At 42.6% G+C, this 19,176-nt stretch overlaps 1 protein-coding gene across 2 annotated transcripts in view; it reads left to right on the forward strand.

Annotated features, from left to right (window-relative positions):
* The first annotated feature begins 677 nt into the window (after nucleotides 1-677).
* Nucleotides 678-19,176, forward strand: part of TXNRD1 (thioredoxin reductase 1) — a 57,712-nt gene continuing 39,213 nt past the window's right edge. Inside the window, exons 1-3 of one of the 2 annotated variants that reach the window (XM_030544703.1) lie at nucleotides 678-1,278; nucleotides 14,914-15,077; nucleotides 18,095-18,155. In XM_030544703.1, coding sequence (XP_030400563.1) covers nucleotides 1,194-1,278; nucleotides 14,914-15,077; nucleotides 18,095-18,155 — 310 coding nt within the window. In that variant the 5' untranslated portion in view covers nucleotides 678-1,193. The remainder of the gene's footprint in view (nucleotides 1,279-14,913; nucleotides 15,078-18,094; nucleotides 18,156-19,176) is intronic. The other variant, XM_030544709.1, reaches the window with a different exon arrangement.

Raw genomic sequence — 19,176 nt, forward strand, 5'->3', positions numbered from 1 at the left:
CTTTTAAAATGCATTTTGCCATGTGCTCTGTTCTAATTCCATGTCAGTTTGCAATATGCTTCTTGAGCTGACCTGCTACAGCTCCAGTTTTAGTAGTAGTTTCTGCTTATTTTTATATCGAAGAAAATCCTCACACACACCTTTACTCAATTCCTTATTTTAGCTGCATTGGTCTTCTAAGGAAATTGAGTAATATCTTTTATTTCTAAGACACCTCTTGCCTGTGGTGTCTATGGTATGTAAAGCAGTTTGAGGTATGCTTGACTAAATATTAGGGCTGTCGATTAATCACAGTTAACTCACGCGATTAACTCAAAAAATCAATTGCATTTAATCACAGTTTTAATTGCATTGTCAAACAATAGAATACCAACTGAAATATTTTTTGATATTTTTCTACATTTTCAAATATATTGATTTCAATTACAATGCACAATACAAAGTGTACGGTGCTCACTTTATATTATTTTTATTACAACTATTTGCACTGTAAAAATGATAAACAAAAGACATAGCATTTTTCAATTCATCTCATACCAGTACTGCAGTGCAATCTCTTTGTCCTGAAAGTGCAATTTACAAATGTAGATTTCTTTTTGTTACATGACTGCACTCAAAAACAAAACAATGTAAAATGTAGAGCCCACTCAGTTCTACTTCTTGTTCAGCCAGTTGCTAAGATATTAATTAAATTAATTAATTAATACCCTCACAAGGGAGCTGCCCCTCATCAGTTGCTCAAGACAGTAGAGTTGGGCACAGGCCAATTCACTAAACAGCTGCTGTGATTCCCCCTCCACAGTTCTCCTTCCAGGGGCGAGATCAGCTTGTTAAACAGCCTGAGCTTAAAAAAAAATAATAAAAAAAAAATCACAGTGGAGCCAGGAGGCGACCGGGCATCGTGTCCATCACTCAGTGGCTGTGACGCGTCCGCCGGCAGGGGTCGCCCTACGTCCTGGAAATCCGCTGCAGGCAGCTGGGGCTGGGTTTACTGGCTGCTCTACTGCTGTCGGAACCGGAGTTTCGTCTCGCAGGAAAGGGACGCGCGGGTCCCGCCAGCCAGAGCGCGCAGCTCCCTTCCCTGCAGCCGGCGCTTCCCCGGCGTCCTTGTCTGGTGCTGGCCGAGCAGGCCTGGCAGAGGGCGCTGCCCCTCCCTGGGAGCCGCTGGAGCAGGATACGATCAGAGCCGCGCCATGGGGAGCTCGGTGAGGAAGGGCAGAGCGGTGCTGCCGGCGGAGCAGGCTGCCCGCCCCAGCAGGGAGCAGCCCCACCGAGCAGGTAGGCAGCCAGCCCCTCGCGGGGACGGGGGCCAGGCAGCAGCCGGGCAGGAAGGTGGTAGCAGGGAGCGGGGCTTGGCTCCCGCAGCAGAAAGTTCGCTCTGCCCCTAGCAGGTGGCAGCCGCTCCCCAGCGCCTCCCCCACCTGCTCGCGTCTCTCCCTGCCAGGGGCCTGCCTTGCCAAGCGGGGAATCCTGCCATTTTTCTTCTGTGTGGGCATCGGCCAAGATGTTCAGCCCTGCCACTGGCTAGTGATTTGGGGTGCCCAGCTTCATGGATTGAGGTCTGATTTGCAGAAGGTGCCAAGTGCCTGCCCCGTGGAAATCACGCCCGTTTAAGATGTCCTCACTAAGGGGTGCCCAAAAATAAAAGCACCCCAAATCACTAGTTGCTTTGGAAAATTTTGGTCTTGTACATAGATTAGGTGTGAGTCTCTGCATCTATATAGCTAACTATATAAACCATCTTTCTACATGTCTGCTTCATAATACATAGTACTTGCAGCCCTTTACTCTAAGTACTTGGCAAATGCTAATTAATTGATAGTTCTAGTCCATAAACTGACAAGGAAACACTTTTCTTTTCTGGTAAAAGAATTCATAAGTCTCAGAAACTGAAGCTAAAAATTGTATGCGGGCGGGCAACATAAAATCAAGAGCTCTTTCTGCTTTAATTCCCTCTTCTAATGCTGACTCGGGGCTTCTTATACTGGGACTTTTGAGGTATCTGTGTATGTATTTTTGTAAAACGTAGATCTGTTTAATGAAGTAAACGTGACTGCAGACAAGGCTTCAATAATAATATGTTTCTAAAATTTAACTTGAGAAATTTAATTGTTTTCTGTGATTGTTTATACTTATCAAAATCTTGATCTGGTTTATGTGAAACAAAGATGATTGGTTGATTCAGTTCCTATCTATTTATGGCCAAATTCTGATAACTTGTCAGTTCGTTCTGTTTTTGTACAGCACCTGGCACAATAGGGACCTGGTCCATGAGTGGGATTTCTAGGTACTTTGATAATGCAAGTAATTAATAATAATTAATGATGTTGAGTCGTACTTTACTCCATTAATAAACTAACAAATCAGGGGGGCTAGTCAGGGAGGACTATGCTAGTGAATAAGGACATCAAAACATAGTGATTTAGTATTTACCGGCATGGTAGCACTAGTCACTGAGTGCAAGATTTCTTAGGTACGTGTCCAAATCACAGACATTCTTATCACCTTAGTAGCACTCACAACAGAGAGGGCAAATTTTGAAGTGATATGAAAACTGATTTGTTCTCTCATCCATAGAGAGAGTCCTTCCAGTCCAGGTTAGAACTGAGGCAACTAGCAGTGCAGTGTGAAGAAGCTTGCACTTCAGCTGTCTGTTTTGTATTTGATTTATGGATAAATCAAGGTCAGGACTTCCATCTTCAATGCTATCAGCCTGGCACTTAGCATGAAGAATACATTCACTAAAAAACTGTTGAAAGTAATTTAAAAACGTAAAGGGTTTGAAATGCTGAATGACTGGGAATTAAAAAAAAAATGCTAAGCATATCTGGAGTAAACCAAAAGCCATTTTAAATATGTAATATTTTAATAGGGCATTCAAGACTGAAGGAAACTTCTAAAATATTGCATATTTTTGGACTATGGAAAGTTTTTAATACACAGCCCTCACTTCCTCAAAGTTGGATATGGGTTGTTTGTTTTTTGTTTCATTGTTGCCACAGAGCATTTTTGTATATATGATACTTGGAGAATCATCAGGACTAAAACACTTTTGTAGTTCTGTAAAATAATGTAAACCACTTTACATCTGTTTTATACACAGCTTCCCCAAAATGCAGAGAGGAGATTTACTGAGTGTGAAAATTCTCAAATTAAAAACAAAGCAAAATGCTAATGGCTACATTTGAGCCATTAGGCTCAGCTCTATATGAGAAGCATAGTGAAGCTGTGCTGCTCAGACAGTCACAATTCCTCCATCTTCTCTAGCTTCTCCACTTGCTCCAGAAGGTAGGTAATTTACTTTACCCCTTTTGGGGATGAAGAAGACCTCTCTCTGTAGTCCTGGCAAACTCAGCACAGATTGGAAGTTATGCTTGCAAGTTGTGATCGTTACTACCGAATGGCGAAGAATTGCACATCTCCTAGTATATTTATTTATTACTTTGTCTCTCCTATCCCCACCCTGACTTGCTTGTTAGTCTCCTCCATCTGTTATAGCTTACCTTTTAGGTTATAAACTCTTTTTGGGTCAAGGACTGTAGTTTATGATGTACGATGCCTGGCACAATGGGGCGACCTGTGTGTGGTCATATGTGCTACCATAATATAAATGTTCTATAATCATCTGGTGGATTTGGGAGGGGTCACACAGGTCAATACTCTATACCAGGGGTTCTCAGCCTTTTTGTTTCTGAGGCCTCTTCCAGCATACTATAAAAACTCCACGGCCCATGTGTGCCATAACAGCTGGTTTTCTGCATATAAAAGTCAGGGCTGGCATTACCGGGGTAGCAATCAGGGCAACTGCCTGGGGCCTTATTCCACAGGGGCCCCTATAAAGCTACATTGCTCAGGCTTTGGCTTCAACTCCAGGTGACAGGGCTCAGGGCCCTGGGCCTCAGCCTCATATGGTAAGGCTTTGGGTTTCTACCCTGGGCCGCAGTGAGTCTAATGCTAGCCCTGCTTGGTGGCCCCCTTCAAACCTGCTCATGGCCCCCTGGAGGCCCCGGACCCCTGGTTGAGAACTACTGCTCTATGCATTTCTCCTTGCTATCATGGGGTGAAGAGAGGGGAATATTGGACTTGCAGTCTCTGCTGTCTCCACTCACACTTGGAGCTGCAATCCAGGAGGGTCCTTACTGCCTCCTGTGATTGCGTAGGTCCAGGCCACAATCTAGCTTTAGATAAAATTCCACAATACTAGACCATGAATGCAGAGACATTCAGAAAAACAGCACTATAGCGGTTCTAAGTACTTCATTTGGTCTTGACAGCACAAAAAAAAAAAAAAAAAAAAAGCCCAACCAAATGTCACAAGTCTTCATTCATTTAATCTGAGCAAAATTTCATAATTTTATGATTAACCCCATAGGAATAGGTATATATTTGTCATCTTCCTGTGGGTGAGATTGTGCCACTATTACATAAAGTAGTACCTCAATGTGCTAAGAGCCACACTGAAATCTAGTAAAGTGCTGGTCATTGTGAGTGAGGATGGCAGGATCTGAGCCACAGTTCCATAGATCTGCATGGCTGTTGACAGTTTAATGTATTTGTTAAGTCCCTTCTCCATGGAGCAACAACTGAAGAGTTGGTCTACACACAGAAATTGCACCAGTTTAACTAAATTTGTTTCTTAATCAATTCAGTCAAACCAGTAATCCAATTAAGCTAAATCCATATAAGGCACCCATAAACCAATTTAAGAACCTCTACACAAGGAGGTTGGCACTGGTTTAGATAAATCAGTTTAGAAACAGAATTTAGCAATTTCTGTTTGTAGACCAGCCCTAAGGCACCGATCTTGCAAACAGATGTGCCAGTACATCTTCTTACAGGATAGGAGTCTATAGGAGACTCAACATAGCAGGGGAGGACAAATGGAAAGATGAAGTTTATTTTACAGTAAGATATCATGAGACACATTCACAACAACAGGCATGTCTCTCTAAGTATCATTTTAAAAAAATTATACCAAAATCTGAGCCAGTTTGTAGAATTAAGAGCATGGCAGAAGCCAGCATTGTAAGTTTTTATCCTAACTGAAATAACCAAAATCTATTAACTGCTTAAGGTGATGCTGTCAAGCCAGTCCTACTGTGCTTGTACATGCAGAGCAGAGGGTTCCCACAGTACTAATTAGGGAATCAAAGGAACACTAATGACGTTCCCACTTCGCAGGTTACTAGTAAGGTATGACTTGACAAGCAAAAACAATCCCACCTTGGTTACAGTGCTAACACAACTTCAGATGGTTTAGTCTGAATCTAAGCATATGTCTATACTTCAAGCTGAGGGTTTGACTCCCAGATCAAGGAAACATACCCATGCTAGTGCTGATCAAGCTGGTGAGATAAAAACAGATTGCAGCTGCAGTGGTAGCACTGGGAGAAGTCCTTTATTTCCTTCCTGTTCCAAAACCCCTAGACTGTTGTCATGGAAATCAAAGTAATGTTACAAATTCAGAATTATTGGTTTAATGTTAAGATCAAGAAAGATATTAAATAAAAAAAATGCTGCCAGTAATTAGTCATAATTTTCCTTGCCAATTTTGCTATCACTTGAAAGCTAAATTTATTTAAGAAAAAAAGTTATAGTATATTATAATTTTCCTAGTAGAACATTTCTCTTGAAAGGCAGATGCTCTTCTCTTTACTCCTGCTTTTATACTATGGTATTGTGGAGTTTTTAAACAGTGAGTGGTTTACTGTACCATATAATATATATGTTTTCTGTTTTTCTTTGCTTTTTAAACATATAACCTATTACATAAAAATGCACTATATTCAAGGAACATTATGGTTGCAAAGTCAAGCACTCGAGTTATGAAATGCTAGAATTAAGGTTGCCACTTTAATTCAGCCTTGTTGGGAGTATGCACTGTGATAGTGTCTTTAATTACATGATGTCACAGCTCTGGTCAAATTCATCCTTCTGGATGCTCACTAAACTGCCCTGCTTCACATGCTGGGCATATGTGCTTTTTTTCTTTTTTTTTTTAAGCTCCTCTGCATCCCAGTTTGGTTTCAGCCTCTCTCTCTCTGGCCTTTCTAGCGTACTTCCTGGGCACAGACGCTGTGTCCAGAGCCGCCCGGGGGGGGCAAGTGGGGCATTTTCCCTGGGCCCCACAGGGGCCCCCATGAGAATATAGTATTCTATAGTATCACAACTTTTTTTTTTTATGGAAGGGGCCCCCAAAATTGCTTTGCCCCAGGCCCTCTGAATCCTCTGGGCAGCCCTGGCTGTGTCTGTATCCCCAGCTCTCCACAGACAAGCTGGAGGATGGATCTATCCCATTGCTGTGTTTGGGCAAGATCTGTTCAGGTGCTTATAGTCTAACTACTATCCTATTCAGAGACAGCCACTCAGGCACCCCTCCCTGTCTCCTTGGTGTTAAGGTATTTGAGGCAGGAATACAGTAAAGAGAATCATAAGGGCTTAAACATACAGAGTTCATAATCTCAAACAGAATTCCTAAACTATACAGAGAAAAATTCCCCAAATCATCACGCATGATTAAGGCTGCGAGTCTGTCATGGATGTCACAGATTCTGTGACTTTCCGGACCTCTGTGACTTCTGCAGCCGGCAGTTGTGGCTGACCCAAGAGCTGCCGGAGCAGCTGGGGCAGCCCTGGGGTCAGCCGCACCCTCCCCAGCCCCCAGCAGCGGCGGCAGTCCCTGGCTGCTGCCCCTCCGCATGCTAACACTAGCGGTGGTGGTCCCAGGCTGCTGCTCTTCCCCGCCCCCCGCACCAGCACCAGGGTCCCAGGCTGTCCCTTTGCCAACAGCCGCGGTGGCGATCCCGGGCTGCCCTCCCACCTCGAGCACCAGCAGGCACCTGAATGCCTTCCCGCCCAAGCACCAGTGGGTGCCCAGAACCCCTCCCAGCAGGTGCCCTGGAGGGCCCCCCCCAGCACCAGCGAGTGCCCCAGAGCCCTCCTTCCAGAGCAGCAGCTGCGCCCCCAGAACCCTCCCAGAGCACCCAAGATTTAGTCAGTGGTATATAGTACAGGTCATGGGGACGTGAATTTTTGTTCATTGCCTGTGACCTGTCCATGACTTTTACTAAAAATACCCATGACTAAATCTTAGCCTTGCACATGATCACATACTATATTGTCCATAGAATCTCCCCCTCCCCCCCAGCTCCATGTCTTCATCCCAGTTTTGTCTCCTCTATCTCCCCCGCCTCCACATCTCAGTCCAAATTTGTGAGGTGCTGAGTGCCTTCCACTTCCATTGACTTCAGTAGGAGTTGAGGGTTGCACTCTTGGGACTCAATTCCTTGTCGCTGGTGTGCATGGAAAAACTCTAATTGGAATCTTGGAATGAGTTTGGTATCTGGCCCTTTGTGGGTAGAGTTGCAAAGTATTGTTACTATTGAAAATCACTGTTGCAGATTTTCTTGTGCTAAAAATAGCTGGCAGAGCCCCAAAATCCAACACAACTTCATGGTATAAAGATAATGGGCCCAAATCACTGCTGTATTACTCTACGTTTATGCCAGTGTAACTGTACTGAAATCAGTTAAATTACATCAGCATAAAACTGGAGTCACGCAGTGATGAATTGGGCCCAAACTCATTTTATTTCTCTTTGTGCCGTTTCCTGTTAACGTTTCTGCCATATTATTGTATGTGTGGACTTTTAAAATATAACAGAAACAGTGCTTCATAGCTGTGTTCACATAGCATTACTGTTGATGGATGCAAACTTGCAGACCGTGGGCTCAATTTTGCCCTTGCTTACATCAGTGCAATCTTAGGCCTAGTCTGTATCTAAAATTTAGATTGGCTATGTCACTCAAGGGTGTGAAAAATCGACACCCCTGAGAGACATAATTAAGCCAATCTAAACCGCTGTGGAGACACCACTAGGTTGACCCAGCTACCACCTCTCCAGGGGGCAGATTTTCTACAGCAATAGAAAAATCCCTTCCATTGCGGTACCAAGTGTCTATACTACTGCATTAGCGTTGCATAGCTGCAGCACTTGTAGTGTAGGCATACCCTTAATGACTTCAGTAGTAACTGAGAGCAGGACTTACCCCTTAATATATGAACTGCCAGCACATTTTCTTGCCAGCCTAATGCTCGTTCAATATGCATTTTTTTTATTCCTATGTGTTTTGTTTAGCCTTGTTAAAGTTCCTCAAGAGTTTAGGTTATTTCACATTTGTTTTAATCCAGATATGTCAGTTGGCATAACCACTTTTAAATTATTTCTGAACAGATGCATTTTGTAAGTTGGATGATGAAGAAATTGGAGCAAACTGTTGTGACAGTGCAACTCTTTAGTGATTTCAGGACTCAGCATTTCTTCCTCTGGCGCTGGTGAAGCCTGGGGTAAATCAGTCCTACTCAGGAGGTTTAGTTCTTCACATTAGCTTATTTACAATATTTACAGAGGAAGCCTGAGGTTTAGCCTGAGGGCTTCTTTAAACAAAAACAACAAAAAAAAGTGTATTTCCTAATTCCCACTGGAGCATGCCTCTTCATATGCTGGCTACCAATTGCCAGCCACCCACTCTGTGCCCAGCTATGCTGGGAACCAAGGCCCCCCTCCCCAAACAGAAATAAACTCATTTCCCTTATAGAGAAAAACGTCTCTTATTTGGAAAAGCCTCCCCTCCTCCGTCACTGCACACAGCCCTTCTGCTGCTTGCTTCTCATCCCTCACCTCACCTCACCTCACCTCTCTCCCTCACTCTCACTGGAAGAGATTTCTAAAGGTCACAGGCAGTCCTTAATTAGACTCAGATGTTTATAATTACCCCGAGGTAACCTTTTTCAGGTCATATTTAAAAGATTTAATCATTCTAAGACTGATATATCTGCCTTGAACCACATATTTATCCTTTTATAGATAAGCACAAGAGAAGAGGTGCTCCCTAATGGAAGTTCATAAGGAAAATGCTCTTCTTATAGAAATGAACAAGCTGTTGACAGTTTAAATTGCTGAATGAGCTATTTGAGCTATTTTAAAGCTTACTTTTATGTTTTAGTACAAACTAAATGAAGGTGAAATACATGCTATAGAAAATGCACTGGTATTTCTGCATCATGTGTACAGTATTGAACAAAAGGATTTTATTCACTTTGTTTTATTTTGAATATTGTCATGCTTGAATTTAATAAAGTTATAATATTACACCCTTCTAGAACTGTCAGGTCTGCCTTTGCCACGCTGCTAACACCTGACAGTTTCTAGATAGCATATCTCTCGGATTTGGAATCTCTTCTGCGGCTGACTCATTCTACACTTAGCCTCAAAACACTTTCAGAGATGCTGGGACACTGCCTAGGAAAGCTTGGTTTCCTTTGACCACATTCACTTTAGGTGATGGTTGATGGTCCTCTTTCCTGTGTTTGCTTGTGATGTTCTGTGTCACTAAAATGCATACCTGATAGTTAATAATAGATAGAAATGGTGCAGGAAGGAATAGTTTTACTGGTGTGTGTTGAGGCAGTGTTGTTTAGTAGATGGTGCAGTGGACTAGGACTCGGGATTCTATTCCCAGCTCTGCTGGGTGACCTTGGACAAGTCACTTCAGTCCTGTGAGCCTTGGTTTCCCCATCTGTAAAATGAGGATGATGAGACTGAATTCCTAAGCACTTGGGGCTAGATTCACAAAAGTTTTTAGATGCCTGAGTCCCAGTTTTAGGCTCTTTAGTGATCCACAAACTATTGAACTCTGTAGACGTCTAAACTCATTTGACACCTACATTTTCAGGGTATAAGTTCCCTTGGTACCTAAATTTCTGCCTCTGAACGTGCACACTACTACCTCCCTCTAGGCATCTGGACACCTGTCTCCTGCCTAAGCCACAGGAGTATTGACAAACAGGGAAGATAGGCACCTATCTTACATGCAGGGCCTGATCTTGGAAGTGTGCTGAGAGGCTGCTGATTAGATTGGGTCCCATTCAAAATCTGTCCAATGGTGGTGTCCACCTTACAATTTTTAGCCCAATGATGGGAGTAGTTGCTTGGGATGTGGGAGACCGAGGTTCAATTCCTTCCCCTGCCTGAAAAGGGGAGAGAATTTGAACAGGGTTCTCCTATAGCTTAGGCAAGAGCTCTAACCACTAGGCTAAAAGTTATAAGGAGGGCATCACCACCCATGGGTGCCAGAAGGACTGCAAAAAAAAAGACTAATTTCATTCTGGGGAGTATTAACAGGAGTGTCATGTGGAAGACATGGAAGTAATTGTCCCACTGTATTTGGCACAGGTGAGGTCTTATCTGGAGTACTATGTCCAAGTCTGAGCATTAGATTTTAAGAAAGATGGGGGCAATTGGAGGGAGTCCAGAGGAAAGCAACAAAATTGATATAAGGTTTAGAAAAGCTGACCTATGAGGAAAGGTTAAAAAAAAACCCTGGGGAAACTTAGTTTTGAGAAGAGAAGATTGTTTGAGGGAGGACCTGATAAATCTTCAAATATGTTAAGGGCTGTTATAGAGAGGATAGTGCTCAATTGTTCTCCACATCCACTGAAGGTAGGAGAAGTAATTGGCTTAATCTGCAGCAAGGGAGATTTAGGTCAAATGTTAGACAGTTTTTTCTAACTATAAAGGTAGTTAAACTCTGGAACTGTCTTCCCAGGGAAGTTGTGGAATTCCCATTGCTGTAGGTTTCTAAGAACAGATTGGACAAACAGTCAGAGATGATCTAGGTTTACTTGGTCCTGCTACAGTGCAGGGGACTGGACTGGATGACCTCTTGAGGTCCATTCCAGCCCTATATTTTCGTGATTCTACAAGAAGGGTGTTTATGGTGGTAGTGGGAGCAAGCCAACCAACCAAAACATCTCCTTCCCAGAGCTGTGGAGGGAATGCCCCCTGCCCCAGCCTGACCCTCCTCTTCCCCCTCACCCTCACGCACACCAGTTTGATCATCTCTGGCACCTATGAACCAGAACCAGTTCACCACAAGATATTGCCCACCAAACAGTGTATTTAGAGATTACAAATATTGCAGGATTTTTCTTGATAGGACCAAGATAGCCGTCAAGAATAGAGGTGGAAGGAACAGGATGACTAAGGGTAGATAAATGTCTGCCAAAGAGTTAAAGGAGTAACAGATTCATAGATTTTCAGGGCCAGAAGGGACCACTGTGATCATCTAGTCTGACCCTGGAATTTCCCCAAAATAGTTCCTAGAGCAGATCTTTTAGAAAAACATCCAATCTTGATTTAAAAATTGTCCGTGATGGAGAATCTACTGCATCCCTTTGTCCAGTAGTTAATTACTCTCACTCTTAAAAAATTTATGCCTTATTTCCAGGCTGAATTTGTCTAGCTTCAACTTCTAGCCATTGGGTTGTATTATATATTTCTCTGCCAGTTTGAAGAGCTCATTATTAAATATTGATCCCCAGGTAGATACTTAGACTGTAATCTAGTCACCCCTTAGCCTTCTTTTCATTGAGCTAAATTGATAGACTCAAAAAGCTCAATCACTATAAGGCATTTGTCTAATACTTTAATCATTCTCGTGGCTCTTCCCTGAACCCTCTCCAGTTTATCAATTTATGAGTTGTGGGCACCAGAACTGGACACAGTATTCAAGTAGTGGTTGCACCAGTAACCTCTCAACTCCTGCTCAATATTCCCATTTCTGCATTCCAGTATTGCATTAACTCTTTTGGTTACAGCATCACACTGGGATCTCCTGTTCAGTTGATTATTTACCATAGCCCTTAAATCTTTCTCAGAGTCACTGCTTCCCAGATTATAGTCATCCATCCTGTAAGTTTGACCTACATCCTTTGTCCCTAGATATTTACATTAGGGATGTAAATAACGTGTGAAAACAGTAACCATGTGACCGATTCAGAGTCTATCAGTTACACGGTTAAACATTTATCCGGAGAACTAGTGGTGCAGGAGATGCTGCAGCACCCCCACATTTTACGTGGTGCTCTGCTGCCGCCCCCCCAGGGATCCCCACTGTTGGGAGGGACCGCGGGCAGGGAGCTGGGAGGCCGGAGGGACTCGGGGCGTGCCAGGATGCCAGGCAGCATCAGAGTCCTGGCATGGGGTAGCAGCTGGGATGCCAGCCGTGCAGGGATGCCAGCATGGCAGATGGCAGAGCCGGCAGCCTGGAGGGACCCCAGGCATCTGGGACCCTGGGCGGAGTTTAATCATTAACAGAAACTGATAAGCATCAAGCTTATCGGCTAACCAGTTTACTGATTAAACTCTTACATCCCTAATTTACATTTACTCATATTAAAACAGATACAGTTTGCTTGTACCCACTTTACTAAGCACTCCAGATTGCTCTCAGTTGGTGACCTGTCCACTTCATTATTTGTCACTTCCTCAATTTTTTTGCCACTTCCTGCAGACTTTTTCAGTGATGATTTTATGTTTTCTTCTACGTCACTGATACAAATGTTAAATACCACAGAGCGAAGAACTAATTCCTGCAGAACCCCACTGGAAACACACCCACTTTATGACGATTCCTCATTTACAATTACATTTTGAAAGCTCTTAGTTAGCCAGTTTTTAATCCATTAAATGTCTGCCATAAGAGCTAGTTGTTGTTATTGTGGTTGCCCCAATTTTGTGTTGACCACAATAACTAAGAGCATCAAAGCAGGAAGCCCAGATATGCAGGTCATCTCAAACAAGTGACAATAGAGACTTTACAGAGACTAATCACATACTTTGTTTAGGCCACGTACAGTATGCTGCATCTGATTAGTCATGTTAAAATGATCTTCCATTGTTCAGAAATACATTAGTTTTTATAAAAAAACAAACTAATTGATATGGTTATGTCCAAAAGATCATGAAATGTTAGATTATATAATGGTTTGAATTTTATTAAATGTAAAATATAAATATATTTTAGCTATTATTTGTATCTCTATGAAATATATTTTTTTATTACATTATACATGTATCTGGTGCTTTACAAATAATTAAAAGATGCAGTTTTAACCATGAGGCATTCACAATTTTAGGACCCAATGCTGTAAACCCTTAGTCATGTATGCAGTTCTTACACATACAAGTAATCCCGTTTAGTTTGTGGGTTTGGGTTCCAAATTCAAACATGACATGACAAGGATGAATAACATGTATTAGGGTGGTAATGGAGAGACAGGACAAATGATACCATTAGGTAATGTTTGCTTGAAAATAATCTGAAAATAGGCTGTTCCAGAGCCACAAAGGTATTTACTACTGAAATTGATGAATCAGAGCTTAAGTGCTAAGAATTAATGTTCCTATGGGATGGTTCTTATAAATTATAGCTAAATGTGTCCATTTAAAGCTTTTTATGAGACCTATTAATGACATTTGTTATATTACAAAGCTGCAGTAGTTTTATATTTAAGTTTATTTTAACCAGTTTTATTTACTTCAAAATAAAATGGAAGATGGAAATGTTCAGATACTGGAGTAAATAATTAGTAGTAAATTCTGTCATTAAGAGACGTATTATTAAAGTTTAGGAGCTACTGAATTAATTGCTACAACCTTATTCTATATTAGGCTTGTGTAATTTATATTGTGAATGCTCTGGAAACATTTAAGATGAGCAAATAATCTGCTTACCCTCATGTAAAACATCTCCATTAACATTAATTAGAGCCTTATGACTAAATCCCCATATGCTCCACTGAAAACGTGCCACAGTCATGTGCGAAAAGAATATGATAAAGGTTTGAGTCTCTCTTGGAACACTGATGCTTACTTAGCTGATGATGCTGAAGGCTCCAGATCTGAATATGTGGACACCAGTAATTAGGTTCTACAAGGATTCAGGGATCTTCCTGCATGGATCTGATTGCAGGAACAGAGCCAAATCCTGAAAGCTTATCTCAGTTATAATTTCCAGGGAAAAAATGTGAATGGTAAGGAGTTTTCATAAAATGTCATGCAGTGAAATCCTGGCCTCATTGAAGTCAGTGGGAGTTTTGCCATTGGCTTCAGTGAGTTCAGCATTTCATGCAGCTGTGTAGTATTACCTAGGCTGACAAGGCCTAGGCCTAGGGTGGCAAATTTGAGCACCCACGGAGAAGCTCCCCTGCTCCAACTCGCCTCCTTTGCGAGCGTGCCACCGTCCTGTTTCTCTCCCCTCCCTCCCAGTGCTTGTGCCGTGAAACAGCTGTTTCGTGGGGGAGGAGGGGGAATGCGGTGCGCTGGGGGAAGAGGTGGGGCTGGGGTGGGAATTTGGGGAAGGGATCCAATAGGGGCAGGGAGGGGGCGGAGTTGGGCAGGACTTTGGGGAAGGGGTTGGAATGGGGGCGGGGAAAGGGTGGAGTCGGAGCGGGGCCAGGAGTGGGCGAGGCGACAATTATTTCAGGGCCTAAGGGCAGCAAAATCATTAATCCGCCATTGATTTCATGCTCTTACGCTGTGTCTACATTTGGAGTTAGGGGTGCGAGTCTCAGCTCATGTAGACATACTCACGCTAGCTCTCTTTGAGGAAGCACACTAAAAACAGTAGCTGAGGTAGCATGGGCAGCTGTGAGTGGCAGCACAGGCTAGTCATGCCAAGTGTGTGCTCTTGGGGTTCAGGTGGGTTGGTACTCAGGGCAGCTAGCCCATGCTGCCACTTGCCACTGCCATTGCTACTGCAGCTACACTGCTATTTTTAGCACACTAGCTTGATGGAAGCTAGCATGAGTGTGTCTACATGAGCTGGGAATCAACTCCCCAACTCCAAGTATAATCCTACCCTTAGACTTTGCCTGCTGGTGGGTGAGAAGAGACAGAGAAATAACAATGGAACCAGCTGACTAAAAATATGGAATTGTTTTAAAAAACCCTTTGAAATAAATCATTAATATTTTAATTTCATCTGAACCTCTTATCAGCATGTCATCTTTATCATAAACCATTTTACAATCTGGTTTTTGGTTACTCCACTTTGTTTTAATTTCTTATAGCAACAGAAGATTATCACCATGAAGCTCAGAATGCAAACAATGGACAAGCCATTACAGCTTGCTGCAAAAATAAAGATAAGGACCTGCAGTTTAAAATACAGGCCTACATAGATAAAAACACTGTTATGATCTTCAGTAACACAGCGTGCAGTCTCTCTGCTAAGGTAATGAGTTAATTTTCATGCAGAGATATGCAGGATTTGTCATATCTTACAAGTTCACTGTTCTTCATTTCACTAACGTAACTGAGTTGCAAGATCCCATTGACTTCAGCATGGCTCCGCATGAGCACAGGAGTCTGTCCATGTGAAGTCATTTTCAAGATCAAGATCTTAGTTGCTGTCTCCTCTACTTTTCCTAGTCCAACTATAGCCAGAATCATCTTCCTATTTTTTCCCCTGTAAAGTGTATCTCCTGCAAAGTGTATGTCTGGTCTCTCATCCCAGCTGCAGACCGCTCCTACATCTGACACCCATCCCACTGTCCCTGACAAATATCTGGTCCTGACCTTCCAGCTCATAGACCTCAATTCAGCAAAGTACTTAAGCATGTGCTTAAGTTTACTTTATGTTTACTTCAGTGGGGCATATTTAAGCACGTGTTTAAACCTAAGCGTATGCTGAAGTGCTTTGCTGAGTGAGGGCCATAGAATGCTCTGTTTCCAGATGTTCTCCGCCTGGAAATTAACCTGCGAGGGCTAAATTTTGGCTCAGCATCTCAGCCCATTCATTCAGGGTCTGATCCTAAATTAGAGTTTTCCTATTGACATCAAGGGTTTGAGTCAGTCCCTCAGATAGGTGACCCAGATGAGATTTCTTATTAATTCTGGTGTAGAATTTATCATCCCATTGTCAATGCCACTTCTTGAGTTACCTTGCTTCTGTAATACCCTTGCTCTGCTATTCAGAGATTTCTTGAAAAGTTAATTTATCTGGTTTGTCCTTTGGAGAAACAGAACTGCGAAGAGTAGTTTCTGTCTTTTTCACGTATTCATTGGGTTTGATTAACTAAGGATTATCTTTCTGTTAAAAGATGACCATTTTTTCTTTCTGTTATGGATAAATTGTTTAACTCTTATGCAGGTTAAGAAGTTCCCAGAAGGAAATTCCTATCTACATAAAGATATTTCCCACTTATTATTTAACTACCTGCATATGTCTCTACACATTATTGTATATTTTTACTCTAATGGATGTAATTAAAAAATAATTTAGGTTTTCTTAAAGGGGAACAGAAGTTTTTATTTCAAGTTAATAAATCAGTTTTAAAAATGATGGGCAATTGGAATAAGATTTTATTCATTAGAGTCTCAAGTCCAGGCCCACATTAGCAGAGGGATCTATCTTAGAGCACAGCCTCATTGTTCCTGTTAATTAGGGCTTCTGTTTTTCAGGATTTATTTTTAGCAATTTTTGATTAATTATTTTTAATTTAGCAATTTTATGTAGATGTCTGAAATCAGGGCACTAAGGCGCTTTCTCTTTGTATGAAGAGATTATTTGTTAATGTTCCCTAGTGCACGTTGATGTAGTACTTTTTTCAAACAGCGCTGCATTAATGCACACTATGGAATCTAAGGGTTTACATGGACAAATTAATGCACAACACATTAGAACAGTGGTTTTCAAACTTTTTTTCTGGGGACCCAGTTGAAGAAAATTATTGGTGCCCATGACCTAGCAGAGCTGGGGTTGAGGGGTTTAGGATGAGAGAGGGGCTCAGGGCTGAGACAGAGGGTCGGGGTGAGGGTTGCAGGGTAGGGCCAGGAATGAGAGGTTCAGGGTATGGGAGGGAGCTCTGGGCTGGGGAAGGGGGTTCGGGTGCGGGAGAGGGTCAGGGCTCTGGGCTGGGGCTGAGGGGTTTGGGGGGGCTCAGGGCTGGGGCCAGGGGTTAAGGTGCAGGAGGGGGTCAGGGCAATGGGCTGGGGTTGCTGACCAGAGTTGCTCAGTCCCAGTGTGCTGAGCAAGGGAACCCAGTGCCTTACATGCCGCGACACAGTAGTGGGTCATGACCTAAACTTTGAAAAACACTGCGTTAAAGTGCATTAGAAATCACCGCCGTAGTTTGCGTTACTGGTCCATGTAGACAAGCCCTTAGATACAAGTAACCATTTCTAGAGTTTTCCCAGTGTTTATTGAATAGGCACTGATTTCATTTTTTTGTCACTAGTGTTTTACTGGTGTTATCAGTGTAAAACTGAAAACCAGAAGCCCTACTGTTAATGTACAGTATTTTAAACTGAATTCTAGCTCAAGTCATCCAACATCTTGCTCTTACCCAAATCAAGCTTAACTTTGGATGGAAGCAAGATTGGGCCCTAAGACTTTAAAAGCCACAGAGCAGAACAGCAACAGCACAAATAAGATTCTATCATTCTAGTACTTGTGATCAATAGTAAAATGAAACTTATAATGGATAGATAAGATATTATGAGTGTCTGATTTTCTCAGGTCATTGATTATAAGGACAGAGTGGCAAAAATGGAGGAAAAAATAAGACATTTTGAACTTTGGTGTTCACCTCTATTTTTAAGGAGTCAGAATTAATGAATACCTTGCCCAACTAACTTCTAATATGGCAGAACAATCTAACTCACTCCTCACTTAGCAGTTATGAGGCTAACATGACTCCTTTTTAGTGGATTTTAGAGGGCTTGTCAATATTAAATTTATAATGAAAACTCAAGGCTAGATTTGACCCTGCATCTGAGTTCTTGTTGGCTTAGGGAGGGGAGTGTAATGGAGGAAGGGCATTGGATAGCCAATTCCAGCTCCCTGATCCTGTGGGCCAGTTTACACTGTTCTCAGCCTCTGGATGAGTTAGAGCAGCCTTGGAACTGCTCCAACTTATATCACTGGCATGTAGCCTGTCAGTGGAATTTCTTGTGCAAGACAGTAACTGCTCAGCATTGGGAGTAAGGCCCAGTGTGTCCCAGAGACTGGCTAAGTGACTTGTGCAAGGACGTAATGAGGCAGTGGCAGAGCCAGGAAGAGAACCTATGACCTGTGAGTTTCTTCTCTAGCTATTCGTCTACATTGCCTCTCAGTGGGAGGATTCTTATGGGCTAGATGTAGCTAGCACATAAGAGGATAAATGAGTGGCCTAGCAGAGGGAAGAAGGAAAATTTTGGTGTTCAATGCTTTGTATTAATGTCAGTATTTATACACTGTGCTTTATGCAGGTGAAGGAGCTGTTCAAATCCATGAGCATTCCCTACTGTTCACTTGAACTTGACCAGACAGGTGAGGCTGTTTTTGCCGTTGAGTTTCTTGTATGCAAATAAATAAACTGAAAGTCAGCAAGCACCACAGTCTTTCTTAATATTTCCTGTGACTACTTCCTCGTTGGCTGTATCTGCAAACAGTGAGATTGCTGTTCTTCCCTATAGTTTGAAGACAAACTTTTTTTTGTATCTCTTCCTCATGGAGAGCATAGATGTTCTTGTAAAACAGGTGAAACCTTTCCTCACCTGCCTCCTCCGAACAACTGCCTGACATGTTAAAACTACAGTACCAAATGGGATTCACTGCTGTTGTGTGTTTCATTCTGCTATAGCTGTGGCTGGGATTTACATGATGGTGTCTGAAAATGACAGCGATGCTTCCTTCATCCTATACTGCTTTTCATTTAATGTTTTAGCCTCTATGAGAGAAGGTGAGATTGTAGTGCAATTGCTTTTATATGCACAGTGCTTCTCAGACACATTAAACACAAGTAACTAAATTGAGAGGTGAGACTGTAAGTTCATGTAACAAGTACCTTCATCCATACCTACAGGACTAGCTTCTGATCTCACTTACAATATTACAGTAACGCAACTCCTCTGAACTTCAATGGGTTATTTCTGGCTTGCACTGATGTCAGTGAGAGGCGTATAAAGTCCCTTGTGTGTACATTACACCCATTTAGATTATCTTTGACTGACCAACTTGCTCACTTTGGCACAGCCAATGATTGTGGAGGCAGATGTGGCTCTAAATTACCTTCGTGCTTCCCCTGGTTTTAGCAGAGCCAGGGGTTGGGTCATCCCCTGACACAAGTTAGACTATCGACAGGGCTGCTCTAATTTATGGTAGTTTAGGCTACAACGGTCCTTTGACCAGGGATCAGTGCAGTGTCGCCCAAGCCAGCTCTGACACATCTCCTGCAATAGGGCTGAGGGCTGGCAGAAGCCACTGGCGTAAAGCCAACGTAGCTGCCCTCTGCAACCGCACAAAAAGCAGTTGTTGGAGTAATGATCTAGTCTTATGATTTACACCCACT

Source organism: Gopherus evgoodei, chromosome 1 (assembly GCF_007399415.2).
Source record: "Gopherus evgoodei ecotype Sinaloan lineage chromosome 1, rGopEvg1_v1.p, whole genome shotgun sequence".
Classification (NCBI taxonomy): domain Eukaryota; kingdom Metazoa; phylum Chordata; order Testudines; family Testudinidae; genus Gopherus; species Gopherus evgoodei.